The sequence below is a fragment of the Osmerus mordax genome, chromosome 7 (assembly GCF_038355195.1).
Source record: "Osmerus mordax isolate fOsmMor3 chromosome 7, fOsmMor3.pri, whole genome shotgun sequence".
NCBI lineage: Eukaryota > Metazoa > Chordata > Actinopteri > Osmeriformes > Osmeridae > Osmerus > Osmerus mordax.
This window is the reverse complement of record NC_090056.1, coordinates 6,557,167-6,578,522: the sequence shown is the minus strand read 5'-3', so window position 1 is coordinate 6,578,522 and position 21,356 is coordinate 6,557,167. Positions and strand designations below refer to the sequence as shown.

At 46.9% G+C, this 21,356-nt stretch overlaps 1 protein-coding gene across 3 annotated transcripts in view; it reads left to right on the top strand.

Annotated features, from left to right (window-relative positions):
* l1cama (L1 cell adhesion molecule, paralog a) overlaps window positions 1-20,744 on the top strand; it is a 43,789-nt gene extending 23,045 nt beyond the window's left edge. For 2 of the 3 annotated variants that reach the window (XM_067239796.1, XM_067239795.1), the window contains exons 4-29: window positions 898-912; window positions 2,894-2,996; window positions 3,970-4,166; window positions 5,219-5,344; window positions 5,582-5,752; window positions 6,648-6,762; window positions 6,930-7,114; window positions 7,337-7,468; window positions 7,592-7,735; window positions 8,033-8,144; window positions 8,478-8,638; window positions 9,569-9,728; window positions 10,053-10,177; window positions 10,305-10,412; window positions 10,578-10,775; window positions 10,937-11,007; window positions 11,221-11,446; window positions 11,799-11,914; window positions 12,617-12,833; window positions 13,421-13,543; window positions 13,953-14,129; window positions 15,610-15,723; window positions 15,876-16,025; window positions 16,749-16,880; window positions 17,131-17,203; window positions 17,869-20,744. In XM_067239796.1, coding sequence (XP_067095897.1) covers window positions 898-912; window positions 2,894-2,996; window positions 3,970-4,166; window positions 5,219-5,344; window positions 5,582-5,752; window positions 6,648-6,762; window positions 6,930-7,114; window positions 7,337-7,468; window positions 7,592-7,735; window positions 8,033-8,144; window positions 8,478-8,638; window positions 9,569-9,728; window positions 10,053-10,177; window positions 10,305-10,412; window positions 10,578-10,775; window positions 10,937-11,007; window positions 11,221-11,446; window positions 11,799-11,914; window positions 12,617-12,833; window positions 13,421-13,543; window positions 13,953-14,129; window positions 15,610-15,723; window positions 15,876-16,025; window positions 16,749-16,880; window positions 17,131-17,203; window positions 17,869-18,145 — 3,728 coding nt within the window. In that variant the 3' untranslated portion in view covers window positions 18,146-20,744. The remainder of the gene's footprint in view (window positions 1-897; window positions 913-2,893; window positions 2,997-3,969; window positions 4,167-5,218; window positions 5,345-5,581; window positions 5,753-6,647; window positions 6,763-6,929; window positions 7,115-7,336; window positions 7,469-7,591; window positions 7,736-8,032; window positions 8,145-8,477; window positions 8,639-9,568; window positions 9,729-10,052; window positions 10,178-10,304; window positions 10,413-10,577; window positions 10,776-10,936; window positions 11,008-11,220; window positions 11,447-11,798; window positions 11,915-12,616; window positions 12,834-13,420; window positions 13,544-13,952; window positions 14,130-15,609; window positions 15,724-15,875; window positions 16,026-16,748; window positions 16,881-17,130; window positions 17,204-17,868) is intronic. The other variant, XM_067239797.1, reaches the window with a different exon arrangement.
* Window positions 20,745-21,356: the final 612 nt, after the last annotated feature.

Genomic DNA, 21,356 nt, shown 5'->3' with positions numbered 1-21,356 from the left:
ACGTACACACAATGAACTAACTCGCCTGTGGGTGCACACGGAACAGCCGGGCATGCACAAGCACAGTAGAATGTAAGTTTGATTTTCAACAGTGTCAAGTAACCCCGCCCTGTGGGGAATAAGGTGACAGGGAGGGAGGAGGATGGAGCGAGATGGGGGTTAAAGCAGACGGACGGTAGGGGGGTTGGGGTCATAGATGTAAAGGTCAAGGTGTCTCTTGCCTTTCAATTACTGACCCTCTGTAATGTCAATGAGAGTCACTGAGACCGTCAGAAGATCGATACGGATCCACATCTGGACTCATCGGGGGGAGGGAGGGGGGATTGGGGGGGTGGCTAGGGGGTTCAGATCAGTGGAGTATTTAAGGGGACATTAGGCTGCCTTTATAGCCCATGGAGGATAATGGTTGCCCGACTGCTCGATCAGAGTCATTAGATGTGGGGTACTATGCTGGTGTGTGCGCTGACATTATGTAGTGTGTACAGTATACTGTAGGAGTGTGTGGGAGAGAGTTGAGTGTTTGTGGTGTTTTGTTTCATACAGGGCATGTTTGTGTACATCCACGAGTCGATATGTGGAATCTTCTCTCTCACCCACATTCTCTCTCTCTCTCTCTCTCTCTCTCTCTCTCTCTCTCTCTCTCTCTCTCTCTCTCTCTCTCTCTCTCTCTCTCTCTCTCTCTCTCTCTCTCTCTCTCTCTCTGTCTCTCTCTCTCTCTGTGTCTCTCTCTATCTCTGTCTCTCTGTGTCTCTCTCTCTGTGTCTCTCTCTCTCTGTGTGTCTCTCTCTTTCTCTCTTGTCTCTCTCTGCCGTTTACTCTGCCAGCCTGTGTTTACTCTAACTAACAGACTCTCTCTCTCTCTGTGTGTCTTTGGCTGTCTCTCTGGACTAACAACAGACCACATGAGTGAACGTAAGTGCTTCCAACTTTATTGATGCCTGTCTGTTGTGTTGGTCTGTCGCCTCTGCCGGCTCTCCATTGTAAACGCTCACATTATGCTAAAAGATTAGCCTCCCCCCCTCAGAAACAAACACACACACACTGCACCACAAAAACACATTCTGCATTGCACCGGAGCTTAATAAATATAGCATTAGCGTTTGTATAGAAGAGAATGTTTTGTCTGCTTCGCTCAGAGTATTACCTAGAGGGATTAGAAGGAAGTTAGCGGTGCACTCATTTTTTGGAAAAGCCAATTGTGATGTCAGATCAAAGTCTGGGGAGGAAGTGAAGATGTGTGGAGGAGCCCCTCGTCCAATAAACAGAGCGACGCCCGCAGCCACATCCTAAACTTGATCATCTGAGAGAGCTGTGCTATAATCTGTCATTGCTGTGGATTCTGTCTGTCGTTTAAATATCTCCCTCTCTCTCTCTCTTTTCTTGTATTACTGTCTGTTTCTCGCTCACTTTCTCTTGTGCCGTTCTGTATTATCGTCTCTCTCTCTCCATTTGTCTCTGTCTCTTTCGCTTTCTCACAGCTAGGCACTCTAACCTTCCTCTTCCATCCCTTCTCTCCTGTCTGCTCTGCTCTCCATCTCTCCATCCGTCACAACCCTTTTTCGTTCTTCCTCTCCCTCCCTGTAATCCCTGCCCTCCTTTACCCACTTACCTACATAATGTCAATTTACCTTTGAGGCAAAAATCGGCCCCTTTCCTTCAAATTTAACTACAAGTGCCAGCAGCGACCTCCCTTCTAACACAATGGAACTCACTTGGGATATGTAGTCCACGCCAGCACTGCTAATAGGAAAAAAAAGATGACATAAATTCCTGGCCCAAATGCTAGAAACAGGCACATAAAAAGCAGACACGGGTCATAAAGTATAGAGAAACATAAAATGGTGGTTGGATCTATACCTTGTCCCCTAAACAGCTAACCTTGTTGGTTTTTATAGTCGTGTCTGATATGAATGGTTGGTTTATGGAAGTTGAGTACGACAGAAAGAGAGAGCAAATGAGACAGAGAAGGACGGTGGGGTGGGTTTTCTCCTTCAGACCCCCCACCCCCCTACACACACAGTGTCCCTTCTCCCCCTCCAGCTGTAGATCTCCGCCGAACATTGCACAGTGACTACTTAACATTATACAGTATCAATTTGCTCTCATCTCAACCCATTTTCTCTCTCGGATTCCTTAGTGTACTCTCTCTCTCCCTCTCTCTCTGTGTCTCTACCTTTCTCTCTGTCTCTCTCTCTCTCTCTGTCTGTCTCTCGTGCATCTCCTGCCCCTTCTGCTCTCACCCTGTTCTTCCACTTCCTTCATTTCATTCTCATGGGAGTCTTTCTAAGTGATGGGAATAGGTACTTTAGACATCAACCACTGAAATGAATGGTGTGCCTCAGTTCGACCCGTGTGACAGAGTCGCATAGGCACTTAAATACAAATGTTCACAGTTACTGGCAAAGAACAAAGACAACCAATCAGTGAAGGGGAGAATGTCATCTCCTATAACTAGATAGGTTTGTTTTGGATTTTATGTCCTGCGTGCCTGTTCACACACAAACACACACGGACCAGTTTTCTATTAAAGATATTCCTCCAGAATGATTTCTGAAGATGAATCGTACTGGCATGGCGTTTCTGGGTAACAATCAGTGAGCGTTATTGTGCGTGTGTGTGTGTCAGACAGTGTGACTCATGCCTATGGAGCCATTAGAGATTCTGCAGCAGGCTGGTCATGTGACTGGAGCAGGTCAGGGACAGGGCTGTATTGCTGCTGAGTATTAATCACATCCAACAACACCATGGCTGTGTGAGGCACTGTTTTGATGGTGTGTGTGTGTGTACTTGTGTGTGTGTGTACCTGTGTGTGTGTGTGTGTGTGTGTGTGTGTGTGTGTACCTGTGTGTCTGTGTTTTGACCTCTCTCTTTCTCTCTCTACATCCCCATCCAGTTAAGAAACCTCCAGTGATCACGGTCCAACCAGAATCCATCACAGTGTTTGGGGCTGAGGACATCGGCCTGACCTGCGACGCCACCGGGAATCCCACACCCACGTCAGTTAGCATTCCCTCTAACTACACAACACTGCTGCTAGCATAGCCTAGTCAGTTAGCATCTAACAACACAACACTGCTGCTAACATAGCCTGCTCTGCGGAGTCTGTACTGTAGCATGAGAATAGTAATCCCACAACAGCATTTTACCACAGAATATATTAACTCTAACCAGTCAGAATCAGAGATTCCTGCTCACTGGCAAGGTTCAAGGACATCCCTTTAAATTACTGCAATGCTTATGGACTCAATATATTGTCTTTCTTTTATGTTGGCAGACAGAACTTTCACTCACATTTTAATGGCTTATCTTAGCCATGTGCTTCATGTCATCAGAGTTTGGAACGCTAGTTTGTTGAAAACCCTCTTCAGTGGCCCGTCAGAAGCCTTTGGGGTTGTGTTTACAGCAGAGCAGCATGTCTCTCAGGCTGCACGTCTCTTGGTCCTTGAACCCCAGTCTGGCTGGAGACAGAGACAGTATACAGAGCACATCTTTTGACAGTCAAAAGACTTACTTAAAGGAAGTGATAAACATCATTAGGCCCTCCATCCACATTTTCATTATGTGTGATCTGCTCCTCATCAAGTGGTAAAAGACGTAATTGGCAGAGCCCAAGATTAATATTGTAATTATAAAAGATGAGTTGCAGATGAGACGAGACCCCGCTGGCTCATTTCATCTCTCTATCTGTCTGTGTATCTGTCCGTTGGTCTGTCTGTGTATCTGTCCGTTGGTCTGTCTGTGTATCTGACTATTGGTCTCTCTCTCTCTCTCTCTCTCTCTCTCTCTCTCTCTCTCTCTCTCTCTCTCTCTCTCTCTCTCTCTCTCTCTCTCTCTCTGTCTCTCTCTCTCTCTCTCTCTCTCTCTCTCTCTCTGGTTCTCCATCTGTCTGTCATTGTGTGTGTATCTCTTTCTCTCTTTCACATGTATCTCCCTCCCTCCCTTCTTCCCCATCCCCTCCTTCCATCACAGTTTCAGATGGACTAAAGACGGGGAGGAGTTTTTTGCGTCCGACAACCCGGGACTCTCCGTCTCAAAGGGCTCTGGAACATTCTCCTCTAACGGTGTGGGGATTGGCCCCATGAAGCAGTACCAGGGCAAATATACCTGCTACGCCTCCAACGAGCTGGGCACTGCTGTCTCTAAAGAGGTCTCGCTGATGACCGACCGTAAGTCACAGGATATTGGATATGATGTTGTTTTTTGGTTTTGGTGATGTTGTTTTTGCTGACCAAACCGCTTGTGCGTCACTTTTTTTGCAGTCTGTCATCAGTCACCTGTCATTAAGTCACCAAGAGGCAATAAATAAATGTCTTGCTGATTTGTTAGGCATGCGCAGTCCATACATCACTTTTGCCGACTCACAGTGTAAAGGTGCTGGTGTCACCCTTAAATATAACTATAATATTCCTTTAAGAGTGGTTTGTACAGTTTTACAGTGGATTCTGTCTGTGGATTACCCAGCAGAACTCTCCAGTCCCATTCTCTTTTAGGAGAGGAATCATATCAGTGAAGCTGTTGGCTGTTTTATGGGCTATAACACTGTAGCTCAGTTTATGGTGGCATGGCCAGAGTTACTATAAAAGTGTGTGTTTGCTTTCCAGAGCTGTTGTGTGTCCGCAGACATGACCAGGTGCAGAGCGTGCCTAGCTTCCTCTGAAATTCAATTAACACCTCTGCCCTGCATATATTAACTTGTTAATCAAAGTCGGGTGTGTGTGTACGCAGCCAGTCGGCGAACTAGACTGTCAAACGCACACACGTTCCCAAGTCAGGCAACTGCTTATCTACCTGCATCTTTCTCTCACTTGCTCTCTCTCTCTCTCTCTCCATCGACCTCCTTCTCAGTTTCCCTGACAACCGTTCCCCCAGAAACGCATGTTGAGTCAGTGTCACGCGCACCTCTCAGTAGCGGACGAACAACAGGCTTCTCCCATGGTGGTTAAGAACAAGGGGAGGCGGGAAGGAGTAAACACATGAGTCACAAAGCGCATCCTGCACTCTGCAACACGATGCCCCTTTGAAGATCTCTCATAAAATTCTTAAACTTCCTGAAACGGAAACCCTATAAATAAAAATGTCCCCGTCTCCCATTTCTTGAGCAATGCGGCAGCCGGGTTGAGAGCGTAGACTGCCGTGGGTTTTTGGCCCTCACTGAAACTGTGTGTGTCTGTACACGTGTTTCTCTGTATTTAAAAGTGTGCGTGTGTTTCCGTCCCAGACGCCCCCTCCCTGCAGAAGGAGCAGAAAGTGAGCAGGAAGAAGGTGGAGGAGGGTGAGAGCACAGTGCTGAAGTGCAACCCTCCTACCAGCACCCTGGAGCCCGTCATACACTGGATGGACAAACGTGAGTCTCCATGTCCATCTCCCCTCGCACACTGGTTCATCTGGTGGATATCTCAGTTAGACTGACAGTATACCTAGCTCAAATGCTGAGCACAACTATATGGACAATGGTTGTAAATGGTTTGTTGTTTACGTCAGGCATCTCTCTGGGAATAATACTTGTTCCGATACTCTCTCTTTCTCTCTCTCTCTCCCTCTCTCTTTCCCTCTCTCTCTACTTCCCTCGCGCCCTCCTCAGGGCTACGTCACCTCCAGCTGAGTGAGCGTGTGACGGTGGGGAAGGATGGGAACCTGTACTTCTCCCACGTGACTTCAGAGGACAGCAGGGAAGACTACACCTGCAACGTCCAGTACCTGGCGGCTCGCACCATCCTGCCCAAGGAGCCAATCACGCTCACCGTCCTCACCTGTGAGTGCGCCGTCAGGTCGCCGCAAAACACACACAGCTATCACCGTAGCAACGCCCTTTTCCTCATGGCTCCGCCTGAGTCTTAACGCATTGGCATGTTGCCATCGTAACACAGTATGAAAGCCCAACCTAGTTGGTCGCTATGGTAACGAGGTATGATGTCCGCCCCTACACCATCTTCATCTGTAAAAAACAGGACATCCCTCCATCCATCACCATAGCAACCATGAGAGCCCCTCCCCTTCCACACAGTCTCGTCACTGTGGGAACACAACCATTTCCATGGTAATCCTGCACATTGGAGCCAACATAAAACAGCTTGTCATACAGTCTTTACACACGGTGTGTGTCTGTGTGTGTGTGTGTGTGTGTGTGTGTGTGTGTGTGTGTGTGTGTGTGAGCACAACATACAAGTATGTGTGTGATAGACTGTGTGTGCCAGGTGTCTGTGTGATAGACCACCAGTGGGTGTCTGAAGGTGTTAGAGCTGACTCTGGCCTTGACCAAGGTCTAGTGATCCCCTGACCAACAACGCTGTCATGTACGCAGAAGCTTGGTAATGAGGCCACACACACACTGAGACACGCCTAGCAACATCTGTGCCTCTGAGCATGGGTCAGACAGGGGAGATATGTTCACTTGTGTGTCTGTGTGTGTGTGTGTGATAGTAAAAGGATACGGGTCTGATGTTCGCGTGCGTGTGTGTAGGGACGGCTGTGTCAGCACACCATGGTGATCTGGACAACCTTGTAAATATACATACATATGTATGACCGTCTCTCTGTATCTCTCTCTCTGTATTTCTCTCTCTCTCTCTGTATCTCTCTCTCTCTCTCTGTATCTCTCTCTCTCTCTCTCTCTCTCTCTGTATCTCTCTCTCTCTGCCCGTCTCCAGCTAACTCAGTGGTGCGGAACCGAAGGCCCCAGATGATGAGACCGACGGACACACACAGCACTTACCACGCCCTCCGGGGCCAAACCTTGGAGCTGGAGTGCATCGTCCAGGGCCTGTGAGTGTGCACGCGTGTCTTCAAGTGTTCGATTGTGTGTGTGTGCTCGTGGGTCCTTTTCGTTGGAAATCTCTCTCTCTCTGTGTCTCTCTCTCTCTTTCTTGCTCTCTCTCAACATCGTTCTCTTTTTCTGTCCCTCTCTCTCTCTCTCCCTCCCTCTCTCTCAGCCCCACTCCGTCTGTCCAGTGGGTGAGGAAGGATGGTCAGCTGTCTGAGTCTCGGACCACCAGGGACATGTTTGACCGGCGTCTGCGCTTCTCTCACATAGCAGAGAGTGATGGCGGAGAGTACCAGTGTATAGCCAACAACTCGCAGGGGAAAGTCAAACACACCTACACCGTCTCTGTGGAAGGTACGTCTCACACACACACACCCACACACGCTCTGTGTTTACTGAAGCTGCAGTGTTTAGCGGCACGGTGCTTTGCATTGCTGCCTCGCTTCAGGACGTTCTTGGGTTCAATTCCTGCTCGGGGCCTGTCGGTGCTCAGGTGGGCTGTCTTCCGGGTCTTTCCGTGTGGAGTTTGCATGTTGTGTTGTGGCCTGTCTAAAGCAGGGTTGTGTTATGTTGCAGCGGCTCCATACTGGACCAGGGAGCCCGTGAGTCAGCTGTATGCCCCCGGAGAGACAGTCAAGCTGGACTGTCAGGCGGACGCGATCCCCTCTCCAGTCCTCTCCTGGAGCATCAATGGGATACCCTTCTCAAGTCAGCTCCTAACACAGGACACACATGCACATGCACACAATTTAACAAAAGGACACACAGATTACGATTTATCTTAACTTGCCCTTCGTGTGTCTGTGTGTATGTGTGCTTGTGTGTTGTCAGGCACAGACCCAGACCCCAGGCGCAGTGTGCGTGATGGAGCTCTGATCTTGAAGGATGTCACCTTTAGTGACACGGCTGTGTATCAGTGTCGGGCTCACAACAAACATGGAACCATCCTCACCAACACCAACGTCTATGTCATTGGTAAGTAGCCATGTCCTCCTGTGTTTGTACGTGTGTGTGTGTGTGTGTGTTTATTTTTTTTGCATGTCGGAGTGTTTAAGGTGTTGAGGTTTGTCTGTGTGGTCAAATTAGACTTTTTATAAGCCAATAGATTACATTACAAATTAGAACAACTAGAAAGTATTTTGTAGTCAGTAACTGATTACATTTCAAAGTAATCTGTCCCAACCCTGTGTGTTTTTCCATGTGTGTGTGTTTGAGTTGGTGTTTGGCGTATGCATGTGTATGTGTGTTCATAACAGTGTATGTTTTTTGCAGAGCTGCCCCCCCAGATCCTGACAGGGGAGGGGATTTCCTACAGGGTGATCCAGGGTCAGAGGGCAGAGCTGGACTGTCAGACATTCGGCTCTCCCAGACCCAAAGTCTCATGGTGAGACCGCTCTACTGTGCTTCACTCTACTCTATTGTGCTTCACTGTACTCTACTGTGCTTCACTCTACTCTATTGTGCTTCACTGTACTCTACTGTGCTTCACTCTACTCTATTGTGCTTCACTGTACTCTACTGTGCTTCACTCTACTCTATTGTGCTTCACTGTACTCTACTGTGCTTCACTCTACTCTACTGTGCTTCACTGTACTCTACTGTGCTTCACTCTACTCTACTCCACCGTGCTTTACTGTACTGAACGCCACTGTTCTTTCCTGCACATGAGTGCATGGTGTTTGGCTTGTGTTTGAGGTGTGTGTGTTGTTCTGCTCAGGGAGAGTGACAGCGCCCCCACCCTGCTGGCTGACCCCAGGATTAACCTGCTGACCAACGGAACGCTGCAGATCAACAACGTCTCCCACAGCGACGCCACCCTGTACACCTGCTCTGTTGCCAACAGCAACCAGTCCATCGACGCTCAGCTGGAGGTGTTGAGTAAGTGTTCTAGAAGAGACGTCTTCCAGAAGGATTCTCATACAAACAAAAGACAATCAAATTACATCCTCCTATATAGACTGATATTAAAACAATCTCCCCGCCCTGTGTCTTAATATTTCACAATAGCGTAGAACCTTCTAGAAGGTTCATTAACCTGTTCCTATCCACCCCAAAAATGTGCACGCATCATCTGGCTGATAAAGTTGTTGATGAACTTCTCCCCTACTTGAAAAACCCCCTCTCCACTTAATAGCCCCCCTTCCTATGTCCTCGTCTGCATCTTCAACTCCCATTCACCCCCAGTCACCTCATCTCAACCAGTTTCTCCCCCTCCATCTCTCCTTCTCTGGCTTCTGCTCTATGGGTTTCTCCTTCTAAACTTTGGCAAGACCCCTCTCCTGCTATTGAGACACTCGCACACACCACAGTCTCCCCTAACGTTGACTCACCCTGGCCCCCCTTTCTCCTCACTGTTCTAGGGAGCCTTGCCAGTCACTTTTGAGACATGACTTTGATCCTTTAGGGTACTTATAGCTCTTAAGTCCTGACTTTCTGATCGTTCACAGCTGTAAGCTATCTGGACCCCCCTCATCCATGCTAGACAATCTTGTTGATTTGTCTAGCAAACTCCTTGTTATGTAAGTTCTTACTTATAACAGGCCACACTCAATCTCTTTCTTAGGCCCCCTGACCTGACCCCTGTATACCTCACCGGTTGCCACCCTGCCCAATAATCGAGATTCCACAACATAAGAGAGCCATGTCATACGACCAGCACACACACTCGCACACACAGCGCACACAAATGTATGGCCAGTGAACAGAAACACACATACCTATGTGCAGAATATAGGCTACAAACATTATGTTTAAATATCTCATATCTATTCTTCTTTCTCTCTTTCTTTCTCTCTCTCTCAATCCCAGACCAGACTGTGATCCTGTCGCGGCCGTTGGCTCTCAAGGTGAGGCCTGGGGACACAGCCACCTTCACCTGCCTGGCCCAGGTGGACCCCAAACTTGACCCCCCTCAAATCCAATGGAGGAGGAGCGGACAGAAGATCTTCCAATCATACGCTGAAGACAAGTATGACTGGATGACCTATAACCATGTACATGTCTGGATTGTTGGGACTGGTTTAAGCCCTGGGTTGTTGAGACTGGTACAAGGCCTGTATGAAGCCCTGTAGATACAAAAAGTTGATGTTTGGAATTCCCATCCAACTATTATCAACACATTTGGAAAGAAAATTGCATTTTGAAGGCTGCTGTTGGTTTCTTTAACAACGGAATGCATTTGGGCGCTTCTCTCACTGTTTGATGGTATGGGTGTGATGACACGGCCGATTAGCATGACGGGTGGTTAGCATGATGAGGAGGAGGACGAGGATGACAATTCCGCATCCAACAGGTACACGTTCGAGGGCAATGACCTCATCGTGGCCAACGTTCAGCCGGGTGACGAGGGGGTGTACACCTGTGAGGTCCATACCCAGCTGGACATGGCCGAGGCCAGCGGCTCCATCACCATCGTCGGTGCGTACCTGTGCTCTCCGGGAACAGGGTTGAAGACCTCTGGTCTATAGGGTTGCTATGCTTGTGTATTGCTGTATGAAGCATGTCATGTGCAGTAGAAGTCACTCTGAGCTCTTGACCCCTCTAGACCGCCCAGACCCCCCGACCCAGCTCCAGCTCCAGGCTTCTGACCCCAAGGACCGCAACGTGATCCTACGCTGGACCCCAGGAGATGAACACAACAGCCCTGTGCTGGGTACAGATAACTCACACACACACACATGCTCGTGACACTAGAGAGCTCCGATACTTGTAAACGACTCCCTCTTCGGCCCCTCCCCCCCCTTCTGTTTCGAATCATTCACTCCCTCTTCTCTCGCTCCCTCTCGTCCTCCTCTCCTCTCTCCCTGCCTCTGTTCAGACTATGTGGTGCAGTTCCAGCAGCAGGGCTCCAAGCCACATGCCTGGGAGGAGCTAAAGATTGTGGGTGGGACCAAGGACAGCGCCGACCTCACCCTGCAGCCCTACGTGTCCTACCGCTTCCGGGTCACAGCCATCAACGCCATCGGGACGTCGGACCATAGCGCTCCCTCGGAACTCCACAGCACCCCGGCGGAAGGTCAGATCAGCACCTCAGCGAGCAGCTTGAAGATAAACACCTTGTGGACATTTGTTAATACTGTCTTAAATAATGCTTATATACTATAGAAGACATGCTACTAGAAAGCCCTGGTAGGTGTGTGTGTATGTTTTATAATTCCCCTTGTCTTCGTTCCTCAGCTCCAGACAACAACCCTGAGGATGTGAGGAGCGAGTCCACTGACCCAGACTCCCTGATCATCATGTGGAAGGTACTTAGACTTCAAGAAAATACTGTTGTACTTAGACTTGAATGTCCACCGAGAGGCAGTTTGGGATACGGTTGAGACATTACATGCCACTCATATTTCTTTGTAGTTTGAATTGCCTCAACAACATCTCAACAACGCCAAAATGAATTCTCTAAACATGCACGATGTTGCCCTCTAGACTTGTTCGCTCACTTCTCCCTTCTGTCACTCCAGGAAATGGATGGGCGGAGCTTCAATGGGCCTGACTTCCAGTACAAGGTGATGTGGAGGAGGTTTGTGGGCAGTGGGCCGACCTGGCACTTCAACTACACCATGGCTCCACCCTTCATCGTCAGCGACGTGGGCAACTTCACTGCCTTTGAGATCAAAGTGCAGGCCATCAACCAGGAAGGGGAGGGGCCTGAGGCCGACCCTGTCATTGGCTACTCAGGAGAGGATGGTAAGCTCTTGTTTCCTGTTTGAATTGCCATTTTTGTATTGCATGATATTGCATTGTCGCTGTGTTACAAAAGTCTGTGACAAGCCCTGGCCATGACTAATTGTTTTTTTCACTCACTCATTCATCCCTCCTTCCCTCTCCATCACCTTTCTTTTTGTCTGTTTTTTGTTATCTTTCTCCATCTCGCTCTCCTCTCTCTATCTCTTCCCCTTCTCTCTCCTCCTCTTTCTCCCTCTCTCTCCTCTCTCTCTTCACCCTCTCTATACTCCTTGTTCTCCCCCCCCCCTCTCTCTCTCTCTCTCTCTCTCTCTCTCCCCCTCCCTCTTTCTCTCTCTCTCTCTCTCGTTCTCAGTTCCTCATGACCCTCCAATGGATGTGGGTGTTGCGATACTCAACAGCACAGCCATCCGTGTGACGTGGGCGGCGGTGGACCGGGAGACTGTGAGGGGACAGCTTCTGGGATACAAGGTACTGGCGTCCAGTCAGCTGTGTACAACACCCTCCTACACGTGCACACGACACACACCGACACCTCACACTGCCAGCCTCTTTTGTTCCTCTCAGGAATTCCATGCAGCCTTTGCACGGTTTCAAGGAAACTGGCTCAAGTGTAGTCATCATCTCAAGAAGCATACACTCAAAAAACTGAAAATATTTCTGAATAGAATTGAGGTTGAATGACTTCTATTGAGGCTTGAAAATACCCACAACTGTCTATTTTAGACACAAAATAGTAAAGACATGCAATATAAAAACTCTAACAAAATCCACCACATAGACAGGAGGGACTTATTGTTCCAAGATGAGTTTATCGATGTTTGTCCTGCCAAAACCAGACATCCTTAGACTTATTTCCAGATTGAACCTTTCATTTACATGTATTCATTTAGTAGATGCTTCATCTAAATCGAGGAACTGACAGGTAATTAAGGTCTAGAAATGAAGAACATTACAGTTGTTAGTGCCAAGGAATAATGTATTTTACAAGACATCATCAAACAACATGCAACATCATCTCAAATACAGCATTGTGTTATTTCACACATGCAGTCTGTGTTGCAAGACATGACATATTGAATACATCAATTTAAAAAAAACACACACAAATAGGTCTACTTTGCAGATTCCACAAGGACCCACGCGCATTAACCCTTTGATTGCTGCTCCTAGATCCACCTCACCAGGTACGGCTCTAGGGTGCACCACCGAGGCAGGAGGGCAAGGGAGGGCGAGACCACCGTGGTGCTGACCGTTGGCGCCAACGAGGAGAAACTGGTGATCGGGGGACTCTTGCCCTTCTCCCACTATGCCCTGACCGCTACCGTGTTCAACAGCAAGGGCGAAGGCCCACCGTCCGAGACCCTGTCCTTCCAGACCGATGAGGGAGGTGAGTAAGGGATGGATGGGTAGAGGAGGCAGGGGAGGAGGGGAAGACAGAGGGGGCTGGAGGGGGAGAGAACAAGCGAAAGGGGAGAGGCAGGAGAGAGGGGGATGGGAGGCTGGGAGGCTGGAGAGAAAGGTGAGGGGAGGGTAGAGTCGAGGTCAAAGGGGAAAGAGAAAACAGGGACTGAGAGAGAGGGGGGAAAAAAGAGGGTGACGGAATTCAAAGACAACTTCACGAAAGGAAATGCAGAAGGAAAGGATGTGGGGGGTGTTGGGAATATAACTGACAAGATAAATTGGACAGCTGTATCAACACAGTGCTGATACCGTGTAAACATGATGATTAAATGATGAGGACGACAGTTCTCTGTGGGCAGTCTTGCATTTACATTTAGTCATTTAGCAGATGCTCTTATCCAGAGCGACGCACAGTAAGTACAGGGACATTCTCCCGAGGCAAGTAGGGTGAAGTGCCTTTCCCAAGGACACAACGTCATTTGGCACGGCCGTGAATCGAAACGGCAACCTTCTGATTAATAGCCCGATTCAGTCTTGCATGGTGTGGACTCACAACGTTTGTGTCATTGGTAGCACCCAGCCCCCCCATGTCACTCAACCTGGACAGTCCAGGGGAGACCGTGATGACCCTCCAGTGGACCCCCCCTGCCCACCCCAACGGAATCCTCCTGGGCTACCTTCTCCAATACCAACAGAGTGAGCCACTGTCTTCTCCCCATTATTGACTGTACCTAACGTCTATCTAGAGCTGTCACCAACCCATACACACAGGTAGCTCAAACACAGTATCCTCTATTGGAACCCGGAAGAGGTTTTTAAATTCCTCAGACACTGCTGTTTTTTAACACTTGACACATTGTTTTGTCAGTCTAGTGATGGCATGTCGTCAACATAGCTGAAGCACATCAATATTGGAAGGGTTTCAACCCCTTTAGGATCTTCCATCACTGAGGTGTCGAAGTCCTTATCCTAATGTCAGTCAGATCATTGTCATGTTTATTGAACGTGGTCTTGTGGTGTTGTGGCCCGCAGTCATGGAAGGGTTGTGTCTTAGATGTTGGTGCTGTGTTCGTAAAACGTTGTTTTGTGGTCTTGTGGTCCTCAGTAGTGGAGAGTGACGACAGCCCCATGCAGGTGGTGACCATAGACGACCACAAGGCCACATCCCTGACCCTGAAGGACCTGGACCGCCACAGCAGTTATCGCTTCTACCTGAGGGGGCGCACCTCCGCCGGGGACGGGAAGCCCATCATCAGGGAGGGCGCCACCACCCTGGATGGAGGTAGAACTACAACCAAACTACAAACAAAATAGTGTATTGAACTGGATGAAATCATATATCACAGGAAGGAAGTTAGTTTAGGAGACCATAGAAACATGAGAACTGCTACGGGGTTGCTCAAGGAAGCTGCTTAGGTCCATTACTTTTTTCTCTTTGTATGTTACCACTCGGCGACATAATCAGAGAACATAACATAGATTTCCATAGCTATGCGGATGACACACAACTATATATATCCACTGAACCCAACGATGCAACGGCCATCAATTCCATTACCAACTGCCTGTTGGCAATAAACAAATGGATGAATGATAACTTTCTTAAATTAAATGAAGACAAAACCGAAGTTCTACTATGTGGCCCCAAATCCAAAAGAGAGATGCTTACTAAGAATCTTGGAGGCTTAACCCCCTGTCTTAAACCAGAGGTGACGAGTCTCGGTGTAATCCTGGACTCAGATTTAAATTTCAACTCTCACATTAATAAAGTGACCAAAACAGCTTTCTTTCACCTGAGGAATATAGCAAAGGTACGACCATTCATAAACCAAAATGATGCAGAGAAGTTAATTCATGCTTTTATATCCAGCCGGCTGGACTACTGTAACGCACTTTTCACTGGTCTTCCCAAGAAAACCACTGAAAGACTACAGCTCATTCAAAATTCTGCAGCTAGATTATTAACCAAAACTAAAAGGAGAGAACACATTAGTCCTGTCCTAGCCACTTTACACTGGCTCCCCGTTACCTTCAGAATTGACTTTAAGGTCCTTTTCCTCACATACAAAGCTCTACACGGACAAGGACCTAGCTACATTGCTAACTCCCTTATAAACTACACACCAGCTAGAACACTGCGATCATCAAATACCGGCCTATTAGAGGTCACCAGAATAAGAAGATTGGTGATTCGGCCTTTGTCAATTACGCCCCAAAACTATGGAACAAATTACCCATAAATATTAGGGAAGCAAATACGCTAGACATTTTTAAAAGACAGCTTAAAACCTACCTTTTTACCGAAGTATTTAAGTAATTTTATCTCAGAAGGGTTTTACTACTTTTATTAGTTATATTATTGTTTTTATAATTTGCTATTTTAATTATTACTTTTATCACTTGTATTATTGTTTTTATTGATTTTATGTAAAGCACCTTGAGCTACAATTCTTGTATGAAATGTGCTATATAAATAAAGTCTTACTTCTTACTTACTTACAACCGCTGGAGGATTTGTTCATTTGCTGTCATTCACAATATTCTGAAATACCAAATGTGTTATTAACAATATTCTGAAATGTACATCCCATTTCATAGTTGGTGTCGCTGGGTCTGGGTGTAATCCGCAGCATTTACTCTTTACTTTATCTGGGATGAAATTACGTTTTTGAATATTTGGGGGGATTGTTATGTAATCCCATTTGGATCCAAAAGTCTATGACTTCCTAATAGCTTTCCATGATAACATCTAAACATTGCAGCTCCTCCAGCCAACATCAGCCTGTCAGTAGGAGACCAGTCAGTCAACCTCAGCTGGGCAGCCAGGGAGAGACACAGGAGCGTCTCCTTCCAAATCTACTACCTCTGCAAGACCGGTAAATACAAAAGACAAAAGACGATATCAAATGACTAAATTCAACCAACAACTTAACATTTCTGCATGCATAAAAAAAAACATAGTATCTCTACGGAAGAAGCAGGTCAACACAGAACGTGATAAAGGAAGGTTTGAAATGTTTTTCTGCAGGCGGTGGTAGATGGAAGAAGTCAGAGAAGGTGAACTCGTCCCAGTCCTTCTACCAGCTGCAGGGTCTGATCCCTGGGTCTCAGTACCGTCTGAAGTTTACATTCGGCAACAACACCTTCTGGGATACCGAGATCCAGACAGAGAGTGCAGGTAGCAACCTCATTTACAAACGGTGCATGACACAAACACGCAGCGAAACACCCATCGGTATGGATTGATCTCACACCGACACAGCCACAAAACACAATGTCTATGGATGTACATGTGCACACACACCAACGCAGCCAGAACACACACAGTAAGTCATACACAATTACCAAACTGGAAAAAACTGCTACCTGACATACTGGACAATCTTCTGTAGCGCAACACACCTCCACACAGACTGACACACAACAGCACTTCTTCTGTGGGCTTCACACACACTCACACAGACACACAGACAGACACTCGCACATTGTCGGCCTACTCGGTCTCTTAGCACTTGGCTGACCCGTCTGGGTGAAGTGCTTTGAAAGTCCTAGATGAAAAGCCAACCGTATGAAATGATCCATTAGCTGCGTTTGTTTGGGGCATTGTGCAATATTCTGCCGGTCCCAAGCCCCACGTCCACCACGCCTGTGAGTGTGTCCACTGAGCCTACATGAGCCTCTCTCCCTCTTCCTTAATCCTTTTTCTTCCTTTCATCCTGTCTTTCATCCCCCCCTCTTCTCTTTCACCCCCCCCCTCTCTTTCTCCATCCCTCTCGCCTCTCTTCTTCTCTTTCTTATTGTCTTGTCTTGCCGCCTTCCTCTCTCCCACTGGCTCTCGCTCTCACTTCCTCTCATATATTTGACACACTCTCTCTGTCTCTCTGTGTGTGTGTGTGTGTAGGAGTGACAGATCTTCATACAGGCTTTGCCACTCAGGGCTGGTTCATCGGGCTTGTGAGCGCCATTGTTCTGCTCCTGCTGATCCTGCTGATCCTCTGCTTCATCAAGAGGAGCAAAGGGGGGAAATACTCAGGTAATCCACACGGCAAGACACAAGGGTTAGCTCCGTCAATGATGCTAGCTTTTGATGCTAACCGTTTTCCCCCAAGTCCGTGTTTCACTATTGAACTGTTGGACAGTGGCTTAAAATGGAGACAAGAGGAGGTTGGACTGATTAGCAACAAGATAATGGAATTCAATTACCCCCCCCCCCACCCCCTCTACTTCTCTTTCTCCTTCATCCCCTCTCGCTCGCTCGCTCTCTCTCCTCCCTCATCCGTCAGTCAAAGATAAAGAGGAGGGTCAAGTTGACTCCGAGGCACGCCCAATGAAGGATGAGACGTTTGGAGAGTACAGGTTAGTCCTAGAGTTCTTTTTTAAACAAGTAGTTTACCATTCACAACATTCACATCCATTAACATGCAGCCTGTTTGTCGACCCTATAGAGGCTAGATCTCTCTAACCCCCCTCCAAATGAAAATGTATGTTTCCCCAGCTCCTTTGTGTTTTTTACTCTGTTCTTTGTTTAACCCCCCACCCCTCCTCCTCCGAACGCTTTCCTCTGCTTTGCAGATCTCTAGAAAGGTATGCTGGAAACCTGCCTTATTCTGCATGACCCCCGCATCAGTCTAACCAACATTGAGATGTGTTTAGTCATGTCCTTGGTGTCCACTTTTAAGGCTGCTACTCTCCCTTGTTGCTCCTATCCTCCTTGTTGTTGTCTTGCTGTCTCACTGTGTTGCTGATTATTGCTGTAAATTGCACAAGAGGTAGTAATGGTGTCTCTACCCCCAACCACCCCCCACCCCCACCACCCTTCTCTCTCTCTCTCTCTCTCTCTCTCTCTCTCTCTCTCTCTCTCTCTCTCTCTCTCTCTCTCTCTCTCTCTTTTCCTCTTCCTCTGTTTCTTTTCCATTTCCTCCCTTTATTCCCTTTTTTTCTCTCTCTCTTTCTGCCCCCCCTCCTCCTTCCCTCACCTCTGTCTCTCTCTCTTTCTGCCCCCCCCTCTCCTCCTTCCCCAGCGACAACGAGGAGAAGCGGACGGCCAGTCAGCCGTCCCTGTGCGAGGACAGCAAGCTGTGCACCAGCGAGGACAACCTGGGCGAGTACAACGGCAGCAGCGCCATCACTGAGGTCAACCTGGACGAGTCCCTGGTCAGCCAGTACAGCCGGGGAGCCCCCAGCGAGGGCCCCGAGGCCAGCCTGGTGCCGGACAGCTCCCCCCTCAACCCCACCACCCTCACCCCCACCGCACCCGCCAGCAATGGTCTTCCCAACTCGGCGGCCGTCTTAGATTAAACAAGTTCACAAGGGGATCGGAAGTCAGCAATCCATGTCAACAGTTAAGATAGGTGCCCATAACACACACACACACACATACACACACACCTCTCTTCATGATTGATTTTGCAAATCAATAGGTTGACGGAGCAATCCGTGGATCGGCTGATGACAGGATTAGTACAATGACAATTCAGAGACGTCAGGTGCTCAGTCTTGCTATCTGATAGACCGGAGTGTAAGATGACCAAAGGGAGTGTGAGAAGTAGATGACCTGACTGACGCAAAACACACACACACACACACCGCCAACCTAATGATGTCCTCAGTCTCTTCTCTATGTAGTTTACAACTTACCTGACAAACAGCCATCTTTCCTCTTCTTTCTCTCTCTCTGTTTCTCTCTGATTATGGTATATGGTACAAGAGTTTGAGAGACAGAGATGCAGACCAAAAGAGGAATTTAACTAAATAATTTAAGGTCATTGTTAAATGTCTTGTAGGTAGAGATTTGAAGAGGAATTTCAGGTCTAGTTTTGGATGCAGAGGTGCATACACACACAGAGAGAGGGAGGGGTTGAGTGTATTGAAACGGACAGCACAAGCTAATGTGGATGGCAAACGACAAGTCTTAAATATTTATTATTATCAGGTTTTTGTTTGAGGCCATTTCGGTGTCTAAAGCCATTACAAATGTCTGTTGTCAATTGCCATTGTCATTTTTATGATTCATTTATTTTTCTACTGACTTTTTTATTTTGTATTGAACATGGCTTTGGTTGGATATCACATTTGATTTGCCGTTCTGTAAATGCACTGTTTTCTAAATAATTTGATGACATGATATTGTTTATATAATTTGTTTTCTCCACTTTTCTTGTATCAACACACTTTATTTTACTCCAGCCAAGTTTGCTTTACACTATAACAACAGGTAATTGGATGCTTACAAAAAACTCGTCAGTGAAAACGCTAAATAGCAAAGCGGTGTATATAGCTAGCTGCATAACATCTATCTATTTAGCCATATTACAGTATTATAGAATATGTACATGCTCCTTCTGGGTTCCTGTGCCTGCTGGGTGAACGTAGAGCGCCCGATATGTCATGACTCTGTCGCCTTCTCACCGTAAGTGTAACATCATGATTGGTATGATATTGTAACTTTTTTTGTGTGTACTTTTGTGCAGCTTTCTGTATCTGTCTGTGTCTCTTTCTACCGTGTATTAAAGTATGTCGACGAATGAACAATCCTTCCCATAGCCGTTTATGTCATAGCATAACATGACATTATAACATGTATCATGGGGCAGTATTTAAATAGCTTATTTAAATAGCCTATTATCAGCTAGGGAGGGTGAGTGCACGCACTCACTTGTTATCCCTGCCCTCATCAATGCAAGTTAACTCTGATGATAGGCAAACTTGTATATATGGGTTGCTTTTGACATCTTAACATATAGAATGTATACGTTCTAGAGCTGGGTAGAAATAGTTACATGCCAAAAACCTATTTATTAGAATCTGCCAAGGTATGGAGGCATTGGAGCCTTGCAGAGGTATTGGTTTTGAAGATGACAGATGTGGAGAGCACACTTTTTAAATGTCACTCTGAATGTAAATATAACCCAAAAGAATGTTTGATAAAGCCCAATGAATTTGTTTGATAAAGAAATGCCATTTGAACTATGTTTTTCAGTCAATCTAAAATGTTGCGAGTAGTTATTCTTTCTTTTTCGAAGTGAAGGAATGAATTCATTCTTTCTTTATGTACCCAAAAAGCAGTGATTGGCTGTTTCAGAAGAAAACAAATTGATTGAATAGTTCAAAGAAGAAAAGACACAGAAAAACGCCCCTCTTTGTATGTGGTAAATGTTAGCGAGCACTCCTAGATGAAAACAACTGTAGAAAAAGCATACCACATTGATACCTCTTGTCATTTAGGATAGAATTTGGTTCATGTCAAATCATCACCGTCTAGTAAAACGCATTGCAGTCCAGTGAGTATCTGTTGAATCTTTCTCTGCTGGTGTGAGATGCAGGGAGGCACAGGGATAGTTTGTACACACTACATGGAGCACATGCAACATTGCTGGCTCTGCATACCCTACTAAATCACCAACTGGAGTTCACCCCTAGCCAACTACATTTCAGGGGCCTCCTATATCCTGTGTATAGATGATCAACTTTCGTTAAACATTCAACTAAATATCAATTGACAAAGTTGGTAATTGGTTTCAAGGTTGACTGTCTGTATGGCTTCTGTAGGGGTCCCTCAAAATAAAGTGTTGGACCTTTCAGCAGGGGGATGGTTCTAGGGTCGCTTTGGCTTCCTTGTAGATCTGTGAGGTCTAAATGATTTCCCTGTTGCCAGTTGTATAGACACACTCAGGATAATAATAAAAAAGAAATAGTTTTAGAAATCTATTTTCATACAGGAATAATAAATGATTATGCGAAAAATGCCAATATTCTATCACGACTTATCTGCTGCTAAACAACTGTGTTTGTCAGAGTCGAGGCAAATGTTAGCTTTGAACGGAGCATGAGCGAAAAAGCCAACAGACACAGATACTCACTTTACTGCCACTCTGTCCAGCTTTGCTTTTTTGGGGAATCAGGGGATTGCTTGGGGGGGGGGGGGGGGGGGGGGGGGCGGGGGGGGGGGCGGGTGGTCGCTAGCATATATTTTCTCTGTGAAATCACGTTCTTTTTTTATAGTTACAACATAAAACAAACAAAAAAAGTGAATAATTGCATCTTACAGAAGAGCAACAACAACGGCTTTTAAAAGGGACCCAAACATGAATATACAGTGGTGACGTCTGGGGGGGGGGGAGGATGGGAGTGAGGGAGGGAGGGTGGGAAGGGTTTGTATGTTTCACTGTATGGTGAGGAGCGGTGCCTCTGTGTGGTGTGTGTGGGGGCAGGGGGAGGGGGGTGGGGTGCACCATTAGCACATTATGGACTGGAGGGGTCGGGGTCTGTAGGATTGTGTACTGTATATGGGCCAATAATATTGTATCTGCATTATGAAATCAGCCACTGTAACTGAATATGTGATGACAATAAAAAGAAATTACAACACGGTGCCTTTCTGTCATCCCTGTATCCCAGGTGTGTACTTATCAATTCTAAAAAGAAACTACAAAGATAAAACCCACTTTAAGTTACACTATATTTGAGGCCCATAGCTCACAATAAGTCACCTGTTGACTAAATCATTGAA